Source organism: Cetorhinus maximus, chromosome 36 (assembly GCF_964194155.1).
Source record: "Cetorhinus maximus chromosome 36, sCetMax3.hap1.1, whole genome shotgun sequence".
Classification (NCBI taxonomy): domain Eukaryota; kingdom Metazoa; phylum Chordata; class Chondrichthyes; order Lamniformes; family Cetorhinidae; genus Cetorhinus; species Cetorhinus maximus.
In genome coordinates this window covers 5966225-5993201 of record NC_135914.1, presented here as the reverse complement: position 1 = coordinate 5993201, position 26977 = coordinate 5966225, and the positions used below count along the sequence as shown (strand labels likewise).

The 26977-nt window shown below is 55.3% G+C and overlaps 3 protein-coding genes across 5 annotated transcripts; all 3 read left to right on the top strand.

Annotated features, from left to right (window-relative positions):
- Positions 1–516: 516 nt before the first annotated feature.
- Positions 517–11004, top strand: jtb (jumping translocation breakpoint). The gene is made up of 7 exons (XM_078534132.1): positions 517–602; positions 1939–2093; positions 3590–3844; positions 7145–7185; positions 9881–9966; positions 10381–10460; positions 10626–11004. Exons 3-7 carry the CDS (start codon positions 3714–3716, stop codon positions 10780–10782), a joined length of 495 nt encoding a protein of 164 aa, XP_078390258.1. The 5' UTR covers positions 517–602; positions 1939–2093; positions 3590–3713; the 3' UTR covers positions 10783–11004.
- LOC144672287 (prostate-associated microseminoprotein-like) lies at positions 10958–17088 on the top strand. 3 transcript variants are annotated; one of them, XM_078534134.1, is made up of 4 exons: positions 10958–11065; positions 13870–14217; positions 16083–16191; positions 16559–17088. In XM_078534134.1, the coding sequence occupies exons 2-4, from the start codon at positions 14202–14204 to the stop codon at positions 16731–16733; spliced, it is 300 nt and encodes a 99-aa protein (XP_078390260.1). In that variant the 5' UTR covers positions 10958–11065; positions 13870–14201; the 3' UTR covers positions 16734–17088. The 3 variants fall into 3 exon arrangements, with proteins under 3 accessions (XP_078390260.1, XP_078390261.1, XP_078390259.1); XM_078534135.1 differs by lacking the exon at positions 10958–11065 and having other exon boundaries at positions 12963–14217; XM_078534133.1 differs by lacking the exons at positions 10958–11065; positions 13870–14217 and adding an exon at positions 14363–14895.
- A 1703-nt stretch (positions 17089–18791) lies between these two features.
- On the top strand, positions 18792–20647 carry LOC144672205 (leucine-rich repeat and immunoglobulin-like domain-containing nogo receptor-interacting protein 1). Its single transcript, XM_078534023.1, has one exon. The coding sequence runs from the start codon at positions 18792–18794 to the stop codon at positions 20637–20639; it is 1848 nt and encodes a 615-aa protein (XP_078390149.1). The 3' UTR covers positions 20640–20647.
- Positions 20648–26977: the final 6330 nt, after the last annotated feature.

The window sequence follows — 26977 nt, the reverse complement described above, 5'->3', positions numbered from 1 at the left end:
CCTGCTGGGGGGAGTGTTGTCCAACTGGACCCTACAGGAGACCTGCTGGAGTCAGTGTTGTCCAACTGGACCCTACAGGAGTCCTGCTGGAGTCAGTGTTGTCCAACTGGACCCTACAGGAGACCTGCTGGAATCAGTGTTGTCCAAGCTGGGCTTCTGGAACCTGCTGGGAGAATTTCAGTTCTGAAGAGTCATATTTTGGGCCCTAAAGGTTAACTCTGTTTCTCTCTCCACAGATGAAGTTTGATCTGCTGACTATTTCCAGCATTTTCTGTTTGCTTTTCAGACTTTCAGCGCTAGCAGTATTTTGCTTTGATTTTGGTGACATGAGGAAACTATTCTTAAAATTAACACAGCCACTTCCATTGAAATGCATTAACTTCCGCAGGCGACTCCTCCTCCGCCCCGTGGGCGGCGCTGTTGCCGGAGGCTCCTCCTCCTCCGCACCGCGGGCGGCGCTGTACCCGGAGGCTCCCTGTCTCTACCCCTTGCACCCGTCAGGCGGCGCTGTTTTGGCGCCGGGACCCCGGGCCACCCTTTCACAATTTGTTACCTCGTCGTCGTGTAAGATTAAGATGGCGGCGGAGAAAAACTGCGGGGGGGTGAGAGACCTGGAAGGGGGGGGGGGGGGGGGGATCCGCGGGGTGGGGGATCCGCGGGGGAGGGGATCGGGGATCCGGGAGGGGGATCCGGGCCCCTGGCGGGGGCGGGGCCCGCTGAGGAAGAAGTGAGCTGTCGGAGGGTCAGTGCTGAGGGAGCGCCGCACTGTCGGAGGGTCAGTGCTGAGGGAGCGCCGCACTGTCGGAGAGTCAGTGCTGAGGGAGCGCCGCACTGTCGGAGGTTCAGTACTGAGGGAGTGCCGCACTGTCGGAGGGTCAGTACTGAGGGAGTGCCGCACTGTCGGAGGGTCAGTACTGAGGGAGTGCCGCACTGTCGGAGGGTCAGTACTGAGGGAGCGCCGCACTGTCGGAGAGTCAGTGCTGAGGGAGCGCCGCACTGTCGGAGGGTCAGTACTGAGGGAGTGCCGCACTGTCGGAGGGTCAGTGCTGAGGGAGAGCCGCACTGTCGGAGGGTCAGTACTGAGGGAGTGCTGCACTGTCGGAGGGTCAGTGCTGAGGGAGCGCCGCACTGTCGGAGGGTCAGTACTGAGGGAGCGCCGCACTGTCGGAGGGTCAGTGCTGAGGGAGTGCCGCACTGTGGGAGGGTCAGTGCTGAGGGAGCGCCGCACTGTCGGAGGGTCAGTGCTGAGGGAGTGCCGCACTGTCGGAGGGTCAGTATTGAGGGAGCACCGCACTGTCGGAGGGTCAGTGCTGAGGGAGCGCCGCACTGTCGGAGGGTCAGTACTGAGGGAGTGCCGCACTGTCGGAGGGTCAGTGCTGAGGGAGAGCCGCACTGTCGGAGGGTCAGTACTGAGGGAGCGCCACACTGTCGGAGGGTCAGTGCTGAGGGAGTGCCGCACTGTGGGAGGGTCAGTGCTGAGGGAGCGCCGCACTGTCGGAGGGTCAGTGCTGAGGGAGTGCCGCACTGTCGGAGGGTCAGTATTGAGGGAGCACCGCACTGTCGGAGGGTCAGTACTGAGGGAGCATTTCACTCAGAGGATCAGCACTGAGGAAGAAGTGAGCTGTCAGAGGGGAAGCATTGAGGGAGTGCTTATGTGTTCTTAATGAAAAGATTCCATGCTTGGAAGCTCTGGGTGACTATGAGATTGAGGGCAGTGTTAGGCTGCTATGTGACCAGTGACATGCTGGCTCTGAGCCTCCTATGCCTCCATGGATGTTGGCAGCCTATCCCCAGCAAGAGTCTGACCCATTGGGAGAGGCGGATAGAAAGGAGTGAAGAAGATATTGTTATCGGATTGGTGCATTTACACTGTCTGTAGTAAATGAATACGTTGGAGTTTAGTCATTATTACATTGGGTTTCTACAACTCTTTTGCAGAGGCTGTGAACCGGATTAAAGAGATATTTGCAGGTGGAGTTATAAAGGCTGTCAGTACTTCCACCTCGCAGTTCAGTGGTCCAATGGTTACTGTGTACCACCAGCCAGCCCCTGTAACACATCCGACAACCACCACGGCAAAATCACAAGCTGGGGTAAGTGTCGTTGCAGCATGTAGGATATTCATCTCTGAAATGGTCTCTAGGTTCATTCTCTTTGAGTGACTAAGAATTCAAAGCACCCAATAACATTTCATCACTCAAACTGTAAGGCAAAGGGGCTACAGTGCATCTGGTGTGAGATGTGAACAGTTTTGGATGCACTGCTAAGTGAAGGGAGCTTTACTCTGTATCTAACCCCGTGCTGTACCTGTCCTGGGAGTGTTTGATGGGGACAGTGTAGAGGGAGCTTTACTCTGTATCTAACCCCGTGCTGTACCTGTTCTGGGAGTGTTTGATGGGGACAGTGTAGAGGGAGCTTTACTCTGTATCTAACCCCGTGCTGTACCTGTCCTGGGAGTGTTTGATGGGGACAGTGTAGAGGGAGCTTTACTCTGTATCTAACCCCGTGCTGTACCTGTCCTGGGAGTGTTTGATAGGAACAGTGTAGAGGGAGCTTTACTCTGTATCTAACCCCGTGCTGTACCTGCCCTGGGAGTGTTTGATAGGAACAATGTAGAGGGAGGTGCATTTTGCATTGTGCTAATTGTACCTGAGGGGCAGGAGGAATGAGAAAGTGGAACCTGTTCAGTGCTTGTGGCTCTGCTGATTCTCTCCCCTTATAGAAACTGGGCTGAGAGAACAACCCCACTTCCAGTGAAAGCTGGGGGTTCACTGTGCGGCCCGACAGTAAATTTCACACTATAAGCTTACACTCTGCTTCCTGACTTTGAGTGTGTTAATAGTTAGCTGTCACAGGCATTCATCTCTTCTGTCTGGCTGGAGACCAGGGTGAATACTTGAGGTGAAAGGGTCCAGCAGGTACTGTGCGCATGTCCACCCTCATCAAGATATGCCCATCAACCTTCATGAAAATGGAATCGATGTCTGTTGTATCTTGGTAGAAGGATATTGAGAGTGTGGGACTGAGGACAGGGTTAGGCTGGGGTGTGTGATCTCCTCACTCCTGTGACTTGCTAATACGCTCTCAGCAGATTGAATGGGTGTAATAACATTACAAGGGGGTTGACAGGGTAGATACTGAGAGGCTGTTTCCCCTCGTGGGAGAGTCTAGGACCAGAGGGCATGATCTCAGAGAAAGGGGTCACCCATTTAAGACAGAGATGAGGAGGAATTTCTTCTCTGAGGGTGGTGAATCTGTGGAATTCTTTACAGCGGAGGGCTGTAGAGGCTGGGTCGTTAAATATATTCAAGGCTGAGATAAACAGATTTTTAATCAGTAAAGGGATCAAGGGCTGTGGGGAAAAGGCAGTAAAGTGGAATTGAGGATTATCAGATCAGCCACGATCTCATTGAATGGTGGAGGAGATTCGATGGGCCGAATGGCCTACTTCTGTTCCTATGTCTTATGGTGTTATGGATCAGGACCCGGGGGGGAGATCGGGGCCTGGGGCTGATGGGGATGTAACTGGGAGGTGAACGTTGAGCTCAGAGTTGATTTTTATCACCTGAATTCCTTTGTTATTTTCCAGAAACCTGCTCTCCAGCTCGAGATGGTTGGGAGGATTCGGAACTCAGGTGCCTGACAAGCTCGAGAGTCCTTAGGCTGCTGCCGGTTTTGTCGTTGAGCTGGGCCTGGATTCTCGCTCTGGAATCATGTCATTGAATTGTGAATCACAGGAGCCCCAGGATAAAACCAGCGGCTACAGTAACAGACTGTCCCTGAGCTGCAGTAACAGTGCGTGGAGTCGTCTCACTCTCATCTACCTTTTCGTGTTAAATATCCAGTGAGTTACACCATAGAAACCAGTTGGAATAATAGTCATTAGAGCCTTATTGTTGGTGCATCTCGTACCCTCACTCTTCCAGCATTTGCACAATCACCAGTGTGACTGCAGTTACTATCACACCCTGCAACATTTCCCTCTCCAAAACAAGGACTTTCCCAAAGGGCTACAGAGAGAGACACGATGTGGGACAGACTCTCAATGAGGGGTGTGAGGGAGAGATACGAACATACAAATTAGGAGCAGGAGGTGGCCACTCAGCCCCTCGAGTCTGCTCTGCCATTCAATAGGATGATGGCAGACCTAATTTCAACCTCAACTCCTGCCTACCCCTGATAACCTTCCGCCCCCTTATCAAGAATCTATCTACCTCTGCCTTAAAAATATTCAAAGATTCTGCCTTTTGAGGAAGAGAATTCCAAAGTCTTTTGTTTTATCCATTCACAGGATGCGGGTGTCGCTGGCCGGGCCAGCATTTATTGCCCATACCTAATTGCCTTTGAGAAGTTGGGGGCGACAGGGTCTCACAACCCTTTTCCTCGTCTCAGTTTTAAATGGGCGACCCCTTATTTTTAAACAGTGACCCCTGGTTCTAGACTCCCCCACAAGAGGAAACATCCTCTCCACATCCACCCTGTCAAGCCCCTCAGGATCTTATATGTTTCAATCGAGTCGCCTTACTCTAGCCTAGTCTGTCCATCCATTCCTCATAAGATAGCCCACCCATTCCAGGTATTAGTCTGGTAAACCGTCTCTGAACTGCTTCCAACGCATTTACATCCTTCCTTAAATAAGGAGACCAATACTGTACACAGGACTCCAGATGTGGTCTCGCCAATGCCCAATATAACTGAAGCATAACCTCCCTACTTTTGTATTCAATTCCCCTTGCAATAAACGCTAACATTCTATTAGCTTTGCTAATTACTTGCTGTATCTGCATACTAACCTTTTTTCATTCATGCGCTAGGACACCCAGATCCCTCTGAATCTCAGAGCTCTGCAATCTCTCACCATTTAGATAATATGCCTCTTATTTTATTTGTCCTGTCAAAATGGACAACCTCACATTTTCCTACATTATACTCCATTTGCCAAATCTTTGCCCACTCACTCAACCTATATATGTCCTTTTGTAGCCTCCTTATGTTCGTCTTCATAACTTATTTTCCTACCTATCCCCTTTGTGTCATCAGCAAATTTAGCAACCATATCATCATAACTTCATCCAAGTTATTTATGTAAATTGTAAACAGTTGAGACCCCAGCACTAGTCCCTGTGGCACACCACTCGTTACATCTTGCCAACCAGAAAATGAGCCATTTATGCCTACTCTCTGCTTCCTGTTAGCTAGCCAATCTTCAATCCACGCCCCTACACCATGAGCTTTTATTTTCCGCAATAACCTTTGATGTGGCACCTTATCAAATGCCTTTTGGAAATCTAAGTACAGTACATCCACTGGTTCCCCATTATTCACAGCACATGTCACTCCTTCAAAGAACTCCAATAAATTGGTTAAACATGATTTCCCTTTCACAAGACCATGTTGACTCTGCCTGATTGCTTTAAATTTTTCAAAGGGCCCTGCTATAACATCTTTAACAATAGCTTCTAACATTTTCCGTATGAAAGATGTTAGGCTAACTGGCCTGTAGCTTCCTGCTTTCTGTCTCCTTCCCTTTTTAAATAAAGGAGTTATATTCGCTATTTGCCAATCTAATGGAATCTTTTCCGAATCTAGGGAGTTTTGGAAAATTAAAACCAATGCATCAACTATCTCATTAGCCACTTCTTTTAAAACCCTAGAATGAAGTCCATCAGGACCCGGGCACTTGTCAGTCCACAGCTCCAACAATTTACTCAGTACCACTTCTCTCGTGATTGTAATTTTCCTGAGTTCCTCCCTCCCTTCCATTTCCTAATTTACAGCTATTTCTGGGATGTTACTTGTATCCTCCATAGTGAAGACCGATGCAAAATACCTGTTCAATTCATCTGCCAGCTCCTTATTTTCCATTATTAATTCCCCAGACTCACTTTGTTAACTCCTGTTTTTAAAATGTTTTTTTGGAAAAATATACTTTATTCATAAAATATCTGAAAGAACCATTACAAAACATTTCAAAATGTGGCCATCACAAAAAGTGCAATCATATTCCAGTTTTCCACATAGATCATGAGGTGCTTCAATACAATCAATGAACATTACAGACATTTGAACATGGTCATTACAGACAGACAGTGCAATGGTATTTAAGTTATCAACATAGATCATGTTGCACTCTGAGGTGTTTCACTACAATTGTGATACATATAATATTCACTGCATACATTCATTTTGAGCTGTACAGCCCGAGGGGCTTTAAACAGTTCCCAACCCCTCGGTGCACTGTGACAGAAAGGTCTTAGACAGCGACCTTTCCCCATTTCGCTCTGCTGCGGCTGCCCCAAGCTTTAGTGCGTCCCTCAGCACGTAGTCCTGGACGTTGGAATGTGCCAGTCTGCAACACTCGGTCGGGGACAACTCTTTGTGCTGGAAGACCAACAAGTTTCAGGCAGACCAAAGAGCGTCTTTCACCGAGTTGATGATCCTCCAGCAGCAGCTGATGTTTGTCTCGGTGTGTGTCCCTGGGAACAGCGCGTAGAGCACAGAGTCCTGTGTCACCGCGCTGCTCAGGATGAATCTCGACAGAAACCATTGCATCTCTCTCCAGATCTTCTTTGCAAAGGCACAATCCACAAGGAGGTGAACAACGGTCTCATCCCCACCACAGCCACCTCGAGGGCAACGTGCGGAGGGGGTGAGACTCCTGGCGTGTTGGAAGGATCTGACGGGGAGGTGTTTCTCTGCATAAATTTTTCAATGAGGGACAGGTGGTACTACTTGGTGCATTCCCCGGCAGCGTGGCCAGACCCAAAGTTGTTTGCTTTTTCCTTAAGTTTGATGCTTTCCTTAACATCTTTAGTTAACCACGGATGGTGGGTCCTCCCCTTAGAATTTTTATTTATAGTAGGAATACACTTACTCTGAGTATTCTGAAATATCCCGTGTATATGTGAATTTTCATCTGTGATTTACTCACCCAGAGACGGTGAACAAAAGGTTTTCCAGGGAGCCTCATTGATGAGGTAGTGAGGGCTGAGGTTGGTTGGGGAAGGGGATATACAGGAAAGCCAGGGGTCCTGCTCCTCATCGCCACCCAGTGACCTCAGCTAGAAAGTACAAGTGTGTGAGCGCACAGCAGATGAGGACATTAAAGTACTAGAAGTCCTAACACTTGTTTTTAATCTTTCAGGTTCAGCGAATCTCTAACACCACATGAAGTGAAAGATTCAGGTACATCATTACTGCTTTGTTAACAGCAGCAAGTGCTAGCATTTATATGGCAAATTTCACGGACTAAAATATCCTCAGATGCTTTACAGACTAAAGTTAACACAAGCCACATAAGGAGATATTGGGGTAGGCGACCAAGTGCTTGGTCAGGTAAGTTGGTTTTGAGCAAGTTTAGAGGAGGAGGGAGGCAGAGAGGTCTTGACAGGGAATTACAGAACCTCAACTCCACTTTCTGCCTGCCCGCTTAACCCACCAATGCTCAACATTGATTATATTCAAGACTATGGCACTGCTGTCTGGTGTAGAGAGTTCCAAAGACTAGCTCCATTGCTACCTGCAGGATCCCCAGACCTTCCTCACTCCTAGTTACACCCTCCTGTCCCTGACCACAGCCTGAAGCTGAAGCACCTGACCTAAATGGTGTGATTGCCTCCTGGAACAAAGTGTACAGGTAACCCTGCCCCTCCCTGACATGTCACATGACTCCAGCTCATCAACTCTGAGCCAAAGTTCCTCGAGCAGCAGATGTGGTTGTTGTCAATCTCATAGATGTCCACCACACGCACATACTACAGCTGTAACACACCACCTGGCCTGCCCGCCATCTTTATTTGTCGGTATATTTAGTTTTACTAATACTAGTTTAACTAGTTAAGCTATAAATTTAATATAATTACATCTTCCCAGTCTTAGCATAAACTACTGCCCCAGTTTAGAGGGGGTAAAACTCAGAACCTACCTGCTCACTGTCTCCCTCTGTCAAACTGTTCTCTGTCCTTGTGAAAGATGAGAACAGCACCTCTCCCCTCCCTCCCCGGATTGCTGAGCATCCTGTAGAAGCTGGTACTCCATATGCTAGCAAAATCCTCCTGTATTTCTAACAGCAAGAACTGAAAAGACCTGACACACTCACTGCTGACTGGGTAACTGCTTCCAGGTAGCCACTTCATTAGCTGTGCAGCCACTAACCGGCAGCTACTTTACCACTGACTAACACTGAAAAGGAACGACAAGTTAAAGTTAAGTTCAATGCAAACCATGACTAGATTTCAGAAAGAGATCCACCCTTAAAACACTGGGAATTCCCTCAGCAAATTCCCAAGTTGGGTCGTTGGTCCCTTAGGTTCCAGCCAGCTGAAGACACAGTGCCAATGTTGGAGTGATTAATCTCAGGCTACTCCAGACGCCGGAATTGGAGAAAGAGTGAGGACTGAGAGGTTGTGCAGCTAGAGGAGATGATAGAGATGGGAGTGGAAAAGCCAATGAGGGATTTCAAAACAAGACTGACAATTTTAAAATTGAACTGTTATTTAACGATAAGAGTCAGTATAGGCCAATGTGTCCAGGAGTGATGGGTGAAAGGGACTCGGTGTGAGTTAGAGTCTGGGCAGAGTGATGATGATGGGTGAAAGGGACTCGGTGTGAGTTAGGGTCTGGGCAGAGTGATGATGATGGGTGAAAGGGACTCGGTGTGAGTTAGGGTCTGGGCAGAGTGATGATGATAAGTGAAAGGGACTCGGTGTGAGTTAGGGTCTGGGCAGAGTGACAGTGATGGGTGAAAGGGACTCGGTGTGAGTTAGGGTCTGGGCAGAGTGATGGTGATGGGTGAAAGGGACTCGGTGTGAGTTAGGGTCTGGGCAGAGTGATGATGATGAGTGAAAGGGACTCGGTGTGAGTTAGGGTCTGGGCAGAGTGATGATGATGAGTGAAAGGGACTCGGTGTGAGTTAGGGTCTGGGCAGAGTGACAGTGATGGGTGAATGGAACTCAGTGTGAGTTAGGGTCCGGGCAGAGTGATGGTGATGGGTGAAAGGGACTCGGTGTGAGTTAGGGTCTGGGCAGAGTGATGATGATGAGTGAAAGGGACTCGGTGTGAGTTAGGGTCTGGGCAGAGTGATGATGTTGGGTGAAAGGGACTCGGTGTGAGTTAGGGTCTGGGCAGTGTGAGAATGTTGGGTGAATGGGACTTGGTGTGAGTTAGGGTCTGGGCAGAGTGAGAATGTTGGGTGAATGGGACTCAGTGTGAGTTAGGGTCTGGGCAGAGTGATGATGGGTGAAAGGGACTTGGTGTGAGTTAGGGTCTGGGCAGAGTGACAGTGTTGGGTGAAAGGGACTCGGTGTGAGTTATGGTCTGGGGATCAGAGTTTTGGATGAGCTGATGGAGGCTGGGAGTTCAGAGCGAGTTGATTTTGTGGCTGTGTGTGTGTGAGAGAGAAATGGTGTAAATAAGGCAATGTGAGAAATCTGGGATAGGCAGAGCAGACACTAGAGCACAGGATGCTGTGGGCATGGTTCTTTACAGTCTTTAAACTGTCCGCAGTTACAGGAGAGTGTTTGATGGGGACAGTGTAGAGGGAGCTTTACTCTGTATCTAACCCCGTGCTGTACCTGTCCTGGGAGTGTTTGATGGGGACAGTGTAGAGGGAGCTTTACTCTGTATCTAACCCCGTGCTGTACCTGTCCTGGGAGTGTTTGATGGGGACAGTGTAGAGGGAGCTTTACTCTGTATCTAACCCCGTGCTGTACCTGTCCTGGGAGTGTTTGATGGGGACAGTGTAGAGGGAGCTTTACTCTGTATCTAACCCCGTGCTGTACCTGTCCTGGGAGTGTTTGATGGGGACAGTGTAGAGGGAGCTTTACTCTGTATCTAACCCCGTGCTGTACCTATGGTTATATTTTCTTCTCTCTCTGTACAGTGAGGACAGTTCCAGCCACTCCATGCTGGCAGGTTGAGCAGTTCATGGTGGCAGAGGAATGTAAGAAATGCACATGGTTTGAGGTGGTGAGTATTAGTGGAAAAGGTACAGGATGGGAGTGTGGGGAGAGGTAGAGGTGTCGCCAGAGGGACAGGGAGCAGGTGTCCCTGTACGACACACGTCAAATACAGGTATCTGTGCATCAAATATTTACATACTGCACCCTGTGGGGGACTGTGTGCCTGGCGGGTCGGGGGCTGTGCGCCCGGTGGGTGGGGGGGGGTGCTGCGTGCCCGGCGGGTGGGGGGGGTGCTGCGTGCCCGGCGGGTGGGGGGCTGTGCCCGGCGGGTGGGGGGCTGTGTGCCCGGTGGGTGGGAGGTGCTGCGTGCCCGGCGGGTGGGGGGTTGTGTGCCCGGCGGGTGGGGGGGTTGTGCGCCCGGTGGGTGGGTGGTGAAATTGTTGGGAGTTGCCTCTTGTCTTGACTGTGGTGTTGTTTCTAGAAAACACATGAAGCCTGCAGCAGTACCGGGTTTGTGGAAAAGATTAACTGTTCCGAGTCGCAGAAAGAGGAATATAAAAGGTACTGACACCTTGGCTGGGTGTTTGTTGGGAGTGTGTGTGTCTGCTCTCTTTGTGTTCTCTGTCTGAGGGACTCAGAACGACACTGGGTGAGTTATTCACCCACTGACGGAGGATTTGGTCTTTAGCTTCTGTCTCGGTAACTCTGTTGTCTGCCTCTCCGCAGCTGCCGCTCCGCAGGTATGGAGGAGACTCTCTTCTGGAGGTTCGAAGGGACCATGATTTTCCTTTCTGTCATCTTCGCCGTGCTGGTCATTCTCCGTCAGAGAGCACTGGACAGACTCGCTTCTGAGAAGGTCCGGAAACAGATTGAATCAATTTAAGCGGCTTTACAGCCTCAGCACCAGAACCCGGTGCGCTGGATGTACAGACTGTGGAAACAGATTCACCCCATTGTGAAAGAACAGAACTGAGAAGGATAATCAGTATTATAGAGACTCCTGTGTAATGCTGCACCCATCAATGCAATCTCTCATAGGCTAAACCCAATCACTTGTTCAATACTGATGTGATAGACAATTTAAACGTTGCCTCAGTCTCCCTCACCTGGCTCCATTGGTATTTGTGCTGTGTTTAAGCTCTGCTGTGGGTTACATTCTAAGCAAGGTGAGCCATTCACATACAATACAGATTAGGAAGTAGTATTTCTCTGCTTTCTGTGGCTAAGAATTGGCTGAAGGTTTTGGGAGCAGTTCATACCTGTCCTGAACATGTCCCTTGGGATGCCAGCGAGTGGCCACCTCAAACCAGGTGACAGTGGGAATGGATACCTGCAGAACACCACAGGAAAATGGCTTCAAATCTCTCTCTCACACTGCAGGAAAGGTGGGGCAGAAACCGGACCACACTGACAATAGAACAGTGTTCAGAGCTGAGCTGCAGTGCAGGGAGCTTTACTCTGTATCTAACCCCGTGCTGTACCTGTCCTGGGAGTGTTTGATGGGGACAGTGTAGAGGGAGCTTTACTCTGTATCTAACCCCATGCTGGGAGTGTTTGATGGGGACAGTGCGGAGGGAGCTGTTGCACAGCCAGCTCTCTATGCATTTGTGCTTGTTCCCTGTTGCTAGAGTTATTATCTGGCCTCGGTGACGTTTGGAACTCTGTTTGTTGGCTGTTTTTGGAGACCGGATGATTACAAAGGCAGAGTAAACACTCTGCTTAAACAGTGATAGCACTCACTGGTTTACTGCTGGAAGCTGCCGGAACTTTGTAAAAAGATTCAATCCCCCACTCCTGCAGTAATTCTAGCAGCTTCGTATAGTTAGTGTGGGGCTGGCCACAAACCCAGGACTAAGTCTAATAGCATTTCCATAGTATTGCAGATTGTTACACACACACACGGCAAGAGGTGAGCTTAATGGGAGGGGGAACCCCCACGGACAAGAGGGAGCCAGGAGGGTCCAGAGTCAGAGCGATGGGTGAGCTGGATTCCAGCTCCCTGTTCAGGAAGAATGGGAGCCGGGAAGGGAAGGGGCCGGTGCTGAGGCAGCGCCGCACTGTCGTATGGGGGGGGGGGAGCGAGCGCCATACTATGGGTGGAGCCAGAGGACATCGCTAGAGTGTTGAATGAATTCTTCACCCAAGAGAATGAGGATAAAGATATCGAACTCGGGGAGAGAGACTGCGAGGTTCCTGAGCAAATTGATATAGGGAGTGACAAGGTATTGGAGGTGTTGGCAGGCTTAAAAGTGGACAAATCTCCAGCTCCGGATGATTTGTGTCCCAGACTGCTGAGGGAGGCAAGGGAGGAGATCGCAGGGGCTCTGACCCAAATTTTTAATTCCTCTCTAGCAATGGGAGAGGTGCCAGAGGACTGGAGAACAGCTAATGTGGTTCCGCTATTTAAGAAGGGTTGTAGAGATAAGCCAGGGAACTACAGTCCAGTGAGTCTCACATCAGTGGTAGGGAAACTATTGGAGAAAATTCTGAAGAAGAGTATCTATCTCCACTTGGAGAGGCAAGGTTTGATCAGGGACAGTCAGCATAGCTTTGTCAGTGGGAAGTCATGCCTAACAAATTTGATTGAATTTTTTGAGGTGACCACCAGGTGTGTAGATGAGGGTAGTGTAGTTGATGTTCTTTATATGGATTTCAGTAAAGCCTTTGACAAGGTCCCACATGGGAGACTTATAAAGAAGGCAAAGGCACATGGGATACAGGGTAATTTGATAAGGTGGATTCAAAATTGGCTTAGTTGTAGGAGGCAGAGAGTGATGACAGAAGGATGCTTTAGTGACTGGAAGCCAGTGTCCAGTGGCGTACCACAGGGATTTGTGCTGGATCCCCTATTATTTGTCATTTATATAAATGACATAGATGACTATGTGAGGGGTAGGCTTAGTAAGTTTGCGGATGACACAAAGATTGGCCGGGTGGTTAACAGTGAGGTTGAGTGTCTTGGGCTACAGGAAGATATAGATGGGATGGTCAAATGGTCAGATAAGTGGCAGATGGAATTTAACACTGAAAAGTCTGATGTGATGCACTTTGGAAGGAGTAATTTGACAAGGAAGTATTCAATGAACGGCATGACACTAGGAAGTTCTGAGGAACAAAGGGACCTTGGCATGTGTGTCCATAGATCTCTGAAGGCGGAGGGGCATGTTAGTGGGGTGGTAAAAAAGGCATATGGGACACTTGCCTTTATCAATCGAGGCATAGATTACAAAAGTAGGGAGATCATGTTGGAGTTGTATAGAACCTTGGTGAGGCCACAGCTGGAGTACTGTGTGCAGTGCTGGTCGCCACATTATAAGAAGGATGTCATTGCACTGGAGGAGATTCACCAGGATGTTGCCTGGGATGAAACATTTAAGTTACAAAGAGAGGTTGGATAGAGTGGGTTGTTTTCGTTGGAGCAGAGAAGACTGAGGGGCGACCTGATCGAGGGGTACAAGACTATGAGGGGCATGGACAGGGTGGATAGGGAGCAGCTGTTCCCCTTAGTTGAAGGGTCAGTCACGAGGGGACACAAGTTCAAGGTGAGGGGCAGGAGGTTTAGGGGGGATGTGAGGAAAAACTTTTTTACCCAGAGGGTGGTGACGGTCTGGAATGCGCTGCCTGGGAGGGTGGTGGAGGCGGGTTAGCCTCACATCCTTTAAAAAGTACCTGGATGAGCACTTGGCACGTCATAAACATTCAAAGCTATGGGCCAAGTGCTGGTCAATGGGATTAGATAGGTAGGTCAGGTGTTTCTCACGTGTCGGTGCAGACTCGATGGGCCGAAGGGCCTCTTCTGCACTGTGATTCTGGAGGGGAGGGGGGGGGCGGTGCTGAGGGAGTGCTGCACTGTCGGTGGGGGGGCGGTGTGCTGCACAGTAGGGGGGGTGCTGAGGGAGTGCTGCACTGTCGGTGTTGTCACTTTTCAGATAAGACATTAAACCGAGGCCCTTTCTGCCCTTCTTCACAGTAAAAGATCCCTCAGCCACTTCTCCCTGGTCCTGGGCAGTATTTACCTTTCAACTGACATCACTGATCAGGCAGTGTCCAGAACAAATTGCTGCAAACATCAGATAAGAGGAGATTGAGCTCTGATCACTGGGCCTGATGGGTATCCTTGTTACTCTGAGGTCTTGCTATTTAACAGCGCCGCTATCAACTGTGTCCCAATGAATCACTGGTAAATAAAAGACGATGGAGAACGTGCCTTATCACAGAGGCAGATGGTGAGAAGACGCAGGCACTGAGGACAGGAGTGATCGATGCTCATCTGACACTGTCAGAACTGGGAGGGATAGAGCAATGGAACAGTATAAAGGTGAGACAGGGACCAGCTCCAAGTTACTGGGAGATGAACGGGGCCAGACAGTGAAAAATACTGTGGCAGCGAAAAGGTAGAGACGGACCCAAGTCAGAGGAATATTAAAGGATAGTTTCAGAAAGACAAGCAGGCAGGGTTAGAGACAGTGGGGAGGGGGGGGTAGGCTGAAAGGTAAACAGGCCGGGTGAGAGGGGCTGTGGGGTGGACAGAGAGGGTGAGAGGGGCTGTGGGTGGACAAAGGGTGAGAGAGGCTGCCGGGTGGACAGAGAGGGTGAGAGGCTGTGGGGTGGACAGAGAGGGTGAAACAGGCTGCGGAGTGGACAGAGAGGGTGAAACAGGCTGCGGAGTGGATAGAGAGGGTGAGAGGGGCTGCGGAGCGGATAGAGAGGGGGAGAGAGGCTGTGGGGTGGATAGGGTGAGAGAGGCTGCGGAGTGGGCAGAGAGGGTGAGAGAGGCTGTAGGGTGGACAGAGGGTGAGACAGGCTGTGGAGTGGACAGAGAGGGTGAGACAGGCTGTGGAGTGGACAGAGAGGGTGAGACAGGCTGCAGGGTAGACAGAGAGGGTGAGAAAGACAAACGGATTTGGCCAGCTGGAGTGTGCAATGAGATTTCTGTGGCTGCTGTTGGTTCTGTCCCCACAGGCCAGTGCTGGAGAATGTTTCTTTAATGGAAAAGGTATGAATAATGACCAAAAACTAACAGACTTTGGGAAGGTGCGAGGTGAGGGGACCTGTCAACCTGGGTGGTGGGGGGAAGGGCTGTTCCCATGGGGAGGGGGAGACTGTGAAGAGGGGGTGACTCCTGAGGAAGGGGGTGGGCTGAAGAGATATGGATCCTGGTTGAGGGGGTTATGATGGGGGGAGGGTTGGTTTCTGAGGTTGTGGGGGGGGGGGGGGGGGTGAAGAGGTGGATCCTGTGGGGAGGGGTTTATGAGGGGGGGGGGGGGGGGTGAGATATGAGGAGCTACACCCTGTGGGGAGGGGGTTGGTTTCTGAGGGGGGTGTGAAGAGGTGGATCCTGTGGGGAGGGGGTTATGATGGGGGGGGGGGGGGTTGGTTTCTGAGGGGGGGTGTGAAGAGATGGATCCTGTGGGGAGGGGGTTATGATGGGGGGGGTTGGTTTCTGAGGTGGGGGGGTGTGAAGAGATGTGGATCCTGTTTGAGGGGTTTATGATGGGGGGGGGGGTTGGTTTCTGAGGCGGGGTGTGAAGAGATGGATCCTGTGGGGAGGGGGTTATGATGGGGGGGTGGGGTTGGTTTCTGAGGGGGGGGGTGAAGAGATGGATCCTGTGGGGAGGGGGTTATGATGGGGGGGGGGGGGGGGTTGGTTTCTGAGGTGGGGGGGTGTGAAGAGATATGGATCCTGTTTGAGGGGTTTATGATGGTGAGGGTTGGTTTCTAAGGGGGGGGCGTGATATGAGGAGCTGCACCCTGTGGGAGGGGGTTGGTTTCTGAGGGGGTGGTGTGAAGGGGTGGATCCTGTGGGGATGGGTTTATGATGGGGAGGGTTGGTTTCTGAGGGGGGATGTGAAGAGGTGGATCCTGTTTGAGGGGTTTATGATGGGGGGGGTTGGTTTCTGAGGGGGGGTGAGCTATGAGGAGCTGCACCCTGTGGGGAGGGGGTTGGTTTCTGAGGTGGGGGTGTGAAGAGATGGATCCTGTGGGGAGGGGGGTTTATGATGGGGGGGTTGGTTTCTGAGGGGGTGTGTGAAGAGGTGGATCATGTTTGAGGGGTTTATGATGTGGGGGGGGGGTAAGATGTGAGGAGCTGAACCCTGTGGGGAGGGGGTTTGATCAGGTGGTGGTTTCTGTGGACTTGTCAGGATTGTCATTATTTTGCGCTTATTCCTTTCCTCTCTGTAGCCTCCTGCGAACACAAAGGTGTCAGGCTGGAGATTGGAGACACTTGGGTCAATGAGGATTGTTACCAATGCGTCTGTCTGAATCCTTTGGGAGTGGGCTGCTGTGACAAGTGAGTATAACCCAAACCAGAGGACAGAACCATCAGCCTGCACTGTACCTGCCCTGGGAGTGTTTGATGGGGACGGTGTAGAGGGAGCTTTACTCTGTATCTAACCCCGTGCTGTACCTGTCCTGGGAGTGTTTGATGGGGACAGTGTAGAGGGAGCTTTACTCTGTATCTAACCCCGTGCTGTACCTGTCCTGAGAGTGTTTGATGGGGACAGTGTAGAGGGAGCTTTACTCTGTATCTAACCCCGTGCTGTACCTGTCCTGGGAGTGTTTGATGGGGACAGCGCAGAGTGAGCTTTGCTCGGTATTTAACTGTAACAGTGGGAGGCGAAGGGTTGCAGATTCTCACGGTGTTTATTCCCTCGCAGTGTGGCACAGCCAGTCGATTACCCAGAATGGTGTGAAGTCATTCAGCGGCCCAACTCCTGTCTTCTGGCAGTCGTTATGAGGGCCAATCAGAAGATCCCGTGCATCAGCAAAGCTGGCATGGGCCGCCTGCAGCTCCGGAACAGGAACAGGGAAAGCAAGAACCCATTCTTCTAGCAATGGAGATCCCAGGAAGTAGCCACCGCACCCCCACATCAATCACATTAAGCATGGTTTGATATTTAGATTCTGTTTGTATCTCTTCCGCAGAATAGTCTGATTTCCTATTTAGCCTAAGTAGTCCCTGTTATTAAAAAGGGAAAGGAGTTTGCCATCTGGGGCCCACGACACAAGTCAGATCCCAGAAAGGCTGCTTCAGGTTCCAGACGATGGTGCAGGTTTAATAGCGTGAGATGGTTAAGATGGTTATACTGATGGCCAGGGAGTAAAGTGTTCCTGTATGTGCAAGATGTTCAAGGAGGCTCGCTGTTTCAGCCATGGTCTGCTCTGTAATAAAGAAAAACCCTGCAGTAACACCTTGTTCTGTGTGCTGTTTGATGGGGACAGTGTAAAAGGAGCTTTACTCTGTACCTAGCGCGTTGATCCAGATCAATGTGGGTCCCGCTCGGGGATTTCACACTCTGAGCTGCCGCTTTCTCTTTCTGCACCTTCACCTGTCCATGTCCAATGTTTAAATATTCAGAGGAACAATGTTTATGCTGAAATCTGATCAAGCCCCCAAGTGCTGGAACATCAGCCACAGGCTGCAGCTGGTGTGTAACCTGTAACCCGATCCTGCCCTCCCCAGATAAAAACACACAGACACACAGCAGCTTCTCATCCAGCCACTGCTACAAAAGCCACTCCAGACTGCCAGCCACAAGCAAGAACAGAACAAATCCTACCAACTCTTTGGGATAAAGATACTCATGAGGTAAATGTGACTTTCAGTCAAACCTAAAAAAATATAAGCAACCGGATAGGAGGAGGCCAGTCAGTTCATCCCTCGACAACCCTTCCCAGCCTCCGTCCAAGTCCATTCTTCCGTAATCATGAGGGGGGAGGACTGAAGGTCAATGGGTGCAGAATGAAAGAACACCGATCAGATGGGCTCGAGAAGCAACGAGGTGTCTGTGGAGTGGGGGGTCAAGGAGCCAGAGAGGGGTGGGGGAGATGGCAGGTGGGGTTTTGGGGAGGTAATGGAGGGTGCAGGAGGTGGGTCCGAAGGGGAAGGTGGACAAGGCTCTGTCGTGGGGTGGGTTCCCGGGGTAAATGATCTTGGGAGGTTTAGGGCTGGGGAAACAATCCGGTTCGGGGGTGTGGAGGGTCCCAGGAGGCTCTCGTTAGGTGGGGCCAGGGGAAAGGGAACCCCAGGGCAGAGGGTACAGTCGGGTGGGAGGTGTGGAGATTTTGCTGGTGACCCCCGGGTTGAGGGTGCTGGGTCCCTGGGGGAGGGGGATTTTGCTGGGTCCCTGGGGGACGTGGGGGAGAGATTTTGCTGGGACCCTGGAGGAGGGGGTGGGGACCTCGGGGTTGATTTTGCTGGGTCCCCGGAGGGGGGTGGACGGCAACACGGGGACGGACACCTGGGGTGAGGGTGCTGGGTTTGCTGGGTCCCTGGTGGAGGGGGAGATGGGGTTGGGGACCCCGGGTAGGGGGGGATTTTGCTGGGTCCCCGGGGGGGGGGAGGGGGGAGAGAGGGGGTTTTGCTGGGTCCCCGGGGGGGGGAGGGGGTTTTGCTGGGTCCCCGGGGGGGGGGGAGGGGGAGAGAGGGGGTTTTGGCTGGGTCCCCGGGGGGGGGAGGGGGGTTTTGCTGGGTCCCCGGGGGGGGGGAGGGGGAGAGAGGGGGTTTTGCTGGGTCCCCGGGGGGGGGGAGGGGGGTTTTGCTGGGTCCCCGGGGGGGGGGAGGGGGGTTTTGCTGGGTCCCCGGGGGGGGGGGGAGGGGGGTTTTGCTGGGTCCCCGGGGGGGGGGAGGGGGAGAGAGGGGGTTTTGCTGGGTCCCCGGGGGGGGGGAGGGGGGTTTTGCTGGGTCCCCGGGGGGGGAGGGGGGTTTTGCTGGGTCCCCGGGGAGGGGGAGGGGGTTTTGCTGGGTCCCGGGGGGTGGCGGGGGGGGGGGTTTGCTGGATCCTGGGGAGAAGTGGGAGGGGGGGGGGGGGGGGGTGGTGGTCTGCTCGGGTCTCCCTCCCCCCCGCACTGACCCCCCTGCTTGTGTTTGTTTTGCAGGCCGGAGGGAGGATGTTGACTGGAGCCGGACCCCGGGCTGGATCGCGGCCTCTCCTCCTCCTCCTCCTCCTCCTCCTCCTGGCTCCGGGCCCGGGGCTGGGCTGCCCCTCCCAGTGCAGCTGTTGGCCCCTCAACTGGACGGTCAGCTGCTCGGGCCGGGGCCTGGAGGCGGCTCCGCGGGGGATCCCGGCCGGGACCCGGGCCCTGGACCTGAGCTGGAACCGGCTGCGGGGCCTGGAGTGGCCCCAGGCCCGGGCCCTGAGCCGGCGGCTGGAGGAGTTGGACCTGAGCCACAACCTGGTGTCGGAGCTGGAGGCCGCGGGCCTGGGTCTGGGCCTGGGCGGCCTGGAGAGACTGAGGCTCCTGCGGCTGGGGGGCAACCGGCTCCGGTACCTGGCGCCGGGGTCGCTGAGCGGCCTGGCTGCCCTCAGCCGCCTGGAGTTGGCGGGGAACCCGCTCCTCGTCCTCCTGGACGACACCTTCCGCGGCCTGGCCGCCCTCAGCCGCCTGGAGCTGGGCGGCCCCGAGCTGACCTACATCGGGCCCCGGGCCTGGGCCGGCCTGGGCGGCCTGCAGCACCTGACGCTGGAGGGGGCCGCGCTCCGCTCGCTGCCCGAGGCCGCCCTCGCCCCGCTGGCCAACCTCACCGCCCTCCGCCTCCGCCGCCTGCCTCACATCGCCGCGCTGCCCGGCCGCCCCTTCCAGCCCCTCGGCCGCCTCCGGCTGCTCGAGCTGGACGCCTGGGCCTCGCTGGCCGAGCTGGGCCCCGACAGCCTCCTGGGCCTCAATTTGCTCTGGCTCTCCGTCACCCGCTGCAACCTCAGCGCCGTCCCCTACGCCAGCCTCCGGTCCCAGGCCTACCTGCGCTTCCTCAACCTCTCCCACAATCCCATCGGCGACATCCGGGCGCCGCTGCTGCAGCACGTAACCCGCCTGGAGGAGCTGCGATTGGTCGGCGCCCGGCTGATCCGCGTCGAGCCCGGCGCCTTCCGCGGCCTGGTCTACTTCCGGCTGCTGGACGTCTCGGCCAATCAGCTGCCGAGCCTCCCGGCCTCGGCCTTCCGCTCGGTGGCCGCCCTCCAGAGCCTGGGCCTGGGCCGCAACCCGCTGGCCTGCGACTGCCGCCTGCTCTGGGTCGTCCGGCGGCGGCGGCGCCTCCGCTTCCTGGAGCCCGGGCCGGCCTGCGCCTCCCCCGAGGGGCTCCGGGGCCGCCGCCTGGCCGAGCTGGGCGACTCGCGGCCCAGCGGCTCCTTCACCTGCCGCAAGCCCAGGATCCGCGACAAGCGGCCGCAGCGGCTGCGGGCCCGGGAGGGGGAGAGCGTCACCCTCCGCTGCTCGGCCGACGGGCAGCCCGCCCCGGACATCCTGTGGCTCAACCCCCGGCGCCAGCGGCTGGGCGGCCCGGGCCTCCTCTCCGGCCCCGCCGTCGGCCGCAGCCGCCTCCTGGCCGACGGCGGCCTGGAGATCGCCTCGGTGCGGGTGCTGGACGCCGGCACCTACCGCTGCGTGGCCCGCAACGCCGGCGGCAACGACACGGCCTCGGCCTCGCTGCAGGTGCGGCCGCTCTCGCCGCAGGAGCTGGGCCTGCTCGGCTCGGCCGACCGGGCCCCGCGGGCCGGCGTCCGGCCCGGGTATCCCTTCGACACCCAGACGCTGCTGGTGGCCACTACCATGGGCTTCGCCTCCTTCTTCACCGTGGTGACCGTCTGCTTCACCCTCCTCTTCATCTGGAGCCGGGCCAGCGGGCCCATCAAACACAACAACGTCCAGGTGGACTTTGTACCGCACGGGGGCGGTGGCGGCGGCGGCGGAGGAGGGGACGGAGCAGAGGAAGCCCAGTTCAACATGAAGATGGTCTGAGGGGTGGTGCCACGCGCCTGGCCCCGCCCCCGAGAGATCTGGCCCCGCCCCCAGGGAGACACCGCCCAGCCCCCGGGGAGACCTGGCTCCGCCCCTACGGAGACCTGGCCCCGCCCCCACGGCGACCTGGCCCCACCCCCAGGGAGACACCGCCCCGCCCCCGGGAGACCTGGCCCCGCCTCCAGGGAGACGTGCCCTCGCCCCCCGGGGACTTGGCCCCGCCCTCACGGTGACGTGACCTCGCCCCGCTTCCCCCGGGAGACACCGCCCCGCCCCCAGGGAGACACCGCCCTTGCCCCGCCCCCAGGGAGACCTGGCCACGCCCCCACGGTGACCTGACCCCGACCCCAGGGAGACACCGCCCACGCCAGACTTCCTCTGGGAGACCTGGCCCCGCCCCCCACGGAGATATCGCCTCGCCCCGCCCCCAGGGAGACACCGCCCTCGTCCCGTCCCCAGGGAGACACCGCCCTCGTCCCGCCCCCAGGGAGACACCGCCTCGCCCCGCTCCCGGCAGACACAGCTGTCGCCCCGCCCCCAGGGAGACACCGCCCTCATCCCGCCCCCAGGGAGACACCGCTGTCGCCCCGCCCCCAGGGAGACACCGCTGTCGCCCCGCCCCCAGGGAGACACCGCTGTCGCCCCGCCCCCCGGGAGACACCGCCCTCGCCCCGCCCCCAGGGGGACACCGATCTCGTCGCGCCCCCAGGGAGACACCGCCCACGCCCCGCTTCCTCCGGGAGACCTGGTCCCGCCCCCACGCATACGTGTCCTCGCCCCGCCCCCCCAGGGACGCGTGCTCTCGCCCCCCGGGAGACCTGGCCCCGCCCCCAGAGAGACACCACACTCGCCCCGACCCCACTCCAGGGAGACGTGACCTCGCCCCGCTCCCAGGGAGACCTCGCCCCGCCCCCAGATAGACCTGGCCCCGTCTCCAGGGAGACGTGCATTCGTCCCGCCCCCAGGGAGACACCGCTCTCGCCCCGCCCCCAGGGAGACCTGGCCCCGCCCGCAGGGAGACTCCGACCCCAGGGAGACACCGCTCTCGCCCCGCCCACCCCAGGAGACGTGCCCTCGCCCCGCCCACAGGGAGACACCGCCCTCGCCCCGCCCCCAGGGAGACACCGCTCTCGTACCGCCCCCAGGGAGACACCGCCCTCGCCCCGCCCCCCCGGGGGGCCACCGCCCTCGCCCCGCCCCCCGGGAGACACCGCCCTCACCCCGCCCCCAGGGAGACACCGCCCTCACCCCGCCCCCCGGGAGACACCGCCCTCACCCCGCCCCCCGGGAGACACCGCCCTCACCCCGCCCCCCGGGAGACACCGCCCTCACCCCGCCCCCGGGAGACACCGCCCTCACCCCGCCCCCCGGGAGACACCGCCCTCGACCCGCCCCCAGGGAGACTCGCCCCGCCCCCGGGTGACACCACCTTTGACCCACCACCAGGGAGACGTCGCCACCGCCCCGCTCAAGTCATCCCCTCCCGGCACTGGGCGTCGCAACCCTGCTCCGCCCACCCACGTCTGTCACCAGGTCCCGCCCCTTTGCTCAATGTTGTTGACATCGGATGGGGATCCGCCCCTTGTGTACGTCACGCGGTTCCCGCCCCCTCTGTATCACTTCCGCATTAAATATTTATTGAACCAAATCCGAGTCTCAGTCTGTCCTTCAGCGCGGTGGGGGGGGGGGGATCAGAGACAGACGGGGGGCGATTATAGACAGACAGGGGGGGGGATCAGAGACAGATGGGGGGCGATTATAGACAGACAGGCGGGGGGATCAGAGACAGATGGGGATTAGAGACAGACGGGGGGGATTAGTAATAGACGGGGGGGGGGGAATCAGAGACAGACAGAGGGGGGATCAGTGACAGACGGGGATTAGAGACAGACGGGGGTGGATTAGAGACGGGGGGGATTAGTAATAGACGGGGGGGGAACAGAGACAGACGGGGGGCGATTATAGACAGATGGGGGGGGATCAGAGACAGACGGGGGGATTAGTGATAGACGGGGGAGGGGGGAATCAGTGACAGACAGGGGGGTGGGAATCACTGACAGACTGGGGGGGGGGCAGAGGCAGACAGGCGGGGTGATCAGAGACTGACGAGGGGGGGGGATCAGAGACTGAAGCAGGGGTCAATCAGAGACAGACAGGGGTGGGGATTAGAGACAGACGGGGGGATTAGAGACAGACGGGGGGACTAGAGACAGACGGGGGGGATCAGAGACAGACAGGGGGGTGATCAGAGACAGACAGGGGGGTCAGAGACAGACAGGGGGGTGATCAGAGATAGACAGACGGGGGTGATCAGAGACAGACGGGGTGGGGGGGGATCAGTGACAGACAGAGGGGGGGATAAGAGACGGGGGGGGGGGTATCAGAGACAGACGGGGGGGGGGATCAGTGACAGAAAGGGGGGGATCAGAGCCAGACCGGGTGGGGGGGGGGGGGGTGGAATCAGAGACATACAGGGGGGATCAGTGACAGACAGGGGGGGAATCAGAGACAGACGGGGGGGGATCAGTGACAGACGGAGGGTGCGGAGATCAGTGACAGACGGGGGGGGGGGGGATCAGTGACAGACGGGGGGGTGATCAGTGACAGACGGGGGGGATCAGTGACAGATGGTGGGGGGTGATCAGTGACAGATGGTGGGGGATCAGTGACAGACAGGGGGGGATCTTTGACAGATGGGGGGTGCGGAGATCAGTGACAGGCGGGGGGGGGGTGATCAGTGACAGACGGGGTGATCAGTGACAGACGGGGGGATCAGTGACACACGGGGGGGTGATTAGTGACAGACAGGGGGGGATCAGTGACAGACGGTGGGGGGTGATCAGTGACAGAGGGGGGGATGATCAGTGACAGACAGGGGGGGATCAGTGACAGACAGGGGGGGATCAGTGACAGACGGGGGGGGATCAGTGACAGACGGTGGGGGGTGATCAGTGACAGAGGAGGGATGATCAGTGACAGACAGTGGGGGATCAGTGACAGACAGGGGGGGATCAGTGACAGACAGGGGGGGATCAGTGACAGACGGGGGGGGATCAGTGACAGACGGTGGGGGGTGATCAGTGACAGAGGGGGGGATGATCAGTGACAGACAGTGGGGAATCAGTGACAGACAGGGGGGGGATCAGTGACAGACAGGGGGGTGATCAGTGACAGACAGGGGGGGATCAGTGACAGACGGGGGGAAATCAGTGACAGACGGGGGGGGATCAGTGACTGACGGTGGGGGGATCAGAGGCAGACAGGGGGGGGGATCAGAGACAGATGGGGGGGTATCAGTGACTGACGGGGGGGGGATCAGTGACTGACGGGGGGGGATCAGTGACTGACGGGGGGGGATCAGCGACTGACGGTGGGGGGATCAGAGGCAGACGGGGGGGGGGATCAGAGACAGATGGGGGGGTATCAGTGACAGACAGGGGGGGATCAGTGACAGACGGGGGGGGTGATCAGTGACAGACGGGGGGGTATCAGTGACAGACCGGGGGGGGATCAGTGACAGATGGGGGGGGGGATCAGAGACAGACAGTGGGGGGGATCAGAGACAGATGGGGGGTATCAGTGACAGACGGGGGGGGGATCAGTGCCAGATGGGGGGGGATCAGTGACAGATGGTGGGGGATCAGTGACAGATGGGGGGGGATCAGTGACAGACGGGGGGGTATCAGTGACAGACTGGGGGGGGATCAGTGACAGACGGGGGGGGAATCAGTGACAGATGGGGAGGTATCAGTGACAGATGGGGGGGGATCAGTGACAGACGGGGGGGGATCAGTGTCAGATGGGGGGGGATCAGTGACAGATGGTGGGGGATCAGTGACAGATGGGGGGGGATCAGTGACTGACGGGGGGGGGATCAGTGACTGACGGGGGGGGATCAGTGACAGATGGGGGGGGATCAGAGGCAGATGGTGGGGGATCAGTGACAGACAGGGCGGGGATCAGAGACAGACAGGGCGGAGATCAGAGACAGATGGGGGTGGGGATCAGTGACTGGCGGCTGCCTGTTGCAGGTAAATGAGAGTTTGGTGCCTCACACTTTACCAGGCACAGAGCTGACGCTGTGTAAGGTGAGACAAGGCAGGTTTCAAATAACACTCACCTGCCATCCTGATCCAACAATAACTTGTATTCATAGGAAATAAAAATACCTGGAAAAACTCAACAGGTCTGGCAGCATCTGCGGAGAGGAACACAGTTAACGTTTCGAGTCCGTATGACCCTTCAACAGAACTAAGTAAAAATAGAAAAGAGGTGAAATATAAGCTGGTTTAAGGGGGGTGGGACAGGTAGAGCTGGATAGAGGGCCAGTGATAGGTGAAGATAACCAAAAGATGTCACAGACAAAAGGACAAAGAGGTGTTGAAGGTGGTGATATTATATAAGGAATGTGCTAATTAAGGGTAGAAAGCAGGACGAGCAAGGTACAGATAGCCCTAGTGGGGGTGGGATGGGGGGAGGGGATCGAAATAGGCTAAAAGGTAGAGATAAAACAATGGATGGAAATACATTTAAAAATAATAGAAATAGGTGGGAAAAGAAAAATATATATAAATTATTGGGAAAAAAAGGTGGGGGATCGGAAAGGGGGTGGGGATGGAGGAGAGAGTCAATGATCTAAAATTGCTGAGCTCAATATTCAGTCCGGAAGGCTGTAAAGTGCCTAGTCGGAAGATGAGGTGCTGTTCCTCCAGTTTGTGTTGGGCTTCACTGGAACAATGCAGCAAGCCAAGGACGGACATGTGGGCATGAGAGCAGGGTGGAGTGTTGAAATGGCAAGCGACAGGGAGGTCTGGGCCATGCTTGCGGACAGACCGAAGGTGTTCTGCAAAGCGGTCAAGTATTCATAGGATGCTGTTTACATAGTGAAACATTCCACTCTGTGCTCAGCAGAGATGATCAAATAACGTTTAGCTGCAAACCACCTACGGAGATATTGGGGCAGTGACTGAAAGTTGAGTTCAGGAGCAAGGGTTTAAGGGACCTTCAAAGAGTGGCAGAGAAGTTTAGGGAGGGAATTAAAATTGGGAATGTTCAAGAGGCCAGAACTGGAGGAGTAGAGAGGTCTGAGAGATGTCAGCAAGCACAGGGATGACAGATGAATGTTAGGATACAGGCAGTAGAGCTGGAAGGTGAGAGAGGGAAGATGAGAAACCATCAACATTGCTGAAGTTGAGAGAGAGATGGTCCTGTGTTGGAAATGTACATATGCGGCCTGACATGTTTTGGATGATGTTGCTGAGGGGCAGCATTGTAGATCCTGGGACTCATTCACCTTTCTGCTCAGGTCCGTGTCCGGAGAACTCTCGCAGGAGATGGTGAACTGTAGAGGATGAGAAATGGACAATGTATCTGAGGACAATGACCTGCCCTATGGTGCTGGGGACTGAGCAGCTCTCAGTATGAACAGTATAAATGTAAGGTACAGGGGAGCTATATTCTCCAAGCTCTTCCCTCTTCACAACCACTTCCAATTCTTTCCATTTCCTGTTACCTATGTGAATGAAAAGAATTCTCCCAACTTCCCTCTTTACCTCCTAACTTCTTCATTTTTATATGACGCTCTCCCCAAACTCATCTCAGCCATTTGACCCCCTTCCTGCTCTGTTGACCCTATTCCTACCCAGTGACCCTTCCTGGCCCCTAGGACTTTGTAAACATTTTCTTCTCCTCTGGTACTGTCCTCCTTCCTTTCAAAACTTCCGTCAGCGCCCCATCCTCAAAAAAAACCTTTGCAAATTAACGCACCAGCCCTTACCCCACCCCACCCACCTTGCTGCGGAACATTGCCCATCTCCAACCTCCCCCAATCTCCAAACTTGCTGGATGCATTGGTGGAGGGTGAGATTCCGGGAGGGAGTGAATTGGAATAAGGGACAAGTACATTGGTGGAGGGTGAGATTCCAGGAGAGAGTGAGTTGGAATAAGGGACAAGTGCATTGGTGGAGGGTGAGATTCCAGGAGAGAGTGAGTTGGAATAAGGGACAAGTGCATTGGTGGAGGGTGAGATTCTGGGAGAGAGTGAGTTGGAATAAGGGACAAGTGCATTGGTGGAGGATGAGATTCCAGGAGGGAGTGAGTTGGAATAAGGTACAAGTGCATTGGTGGAGGGTGAGATTCCAGGAGAGAGTGAGTTGGAATAAGTGAATAAGTGCATTGGTGGAGGGTGAGATTCCAGGAGAGAGTGAGTTGGAATAAGGGACAAGTGCATTGGCTTTGGAGTTCACAAAGCAAGGAGCAGAGCAGGGTGCAGGATGGGGGATTGGGAGGACATTCTCTGGCTCGTCCTTGTACATTTACCAAGTACTTTGCAACGCATG

Excerpts from the sequence above, each read along its gene's own strand:
- jtb (XM_078534132.1), top strand. The coding sequence starts at position 3,714 with ATGTCATTGAATTGTGAATCACAGGAGCCCCAGGATAAAACCAGCGGC. Across the intron at positions 3,845-7,144 it reads CTTTTCGTGTTAAATATCCA|GTTCAGCGAATCTCTAACAC; the intron begins GTGAGTTACACC and ends TTAATCTTTCAG. Across the intron at positions 10,461-10,625 it reads CAGAAAGAGGAATATAAAAG|CTGCCGCTCCGCAGGTATGG; the intron begins GTACTGACACCT and ends GCCTCTCCGCAG.
- LOC144672287 (XM_078534133.1), top strand. The coding sequence starts at position 14,823 with ATGAGATTTCTGTGGCTGCTGTTGGTTCTGTCCCCACAGGCCAGTGCT. Across the intron at positions 14,896-16,082 it reads ATGTTTCTTTAATGGAAAAG|CCTCCTGCGAACACAAAGGT; the intron begins GTATGAATAATG and ends TCCTCTCTGTAG. Across the intron at positions 16,192-16,558 it reads GGAGTGGGCTGCTGTGACAA|TGTGGCACAGCCAGTCGATT; the intron begins GTGAGTATAACC and ends ATTCCCTCGCAG.
- LOC144672205 (XM_078534023.1), top strand. The coding sequence starts at position 18,792 with ATGTTGACTGGAGCCGGACCCCGGGCTGGATCGCGGCCTCTCCTCCTC.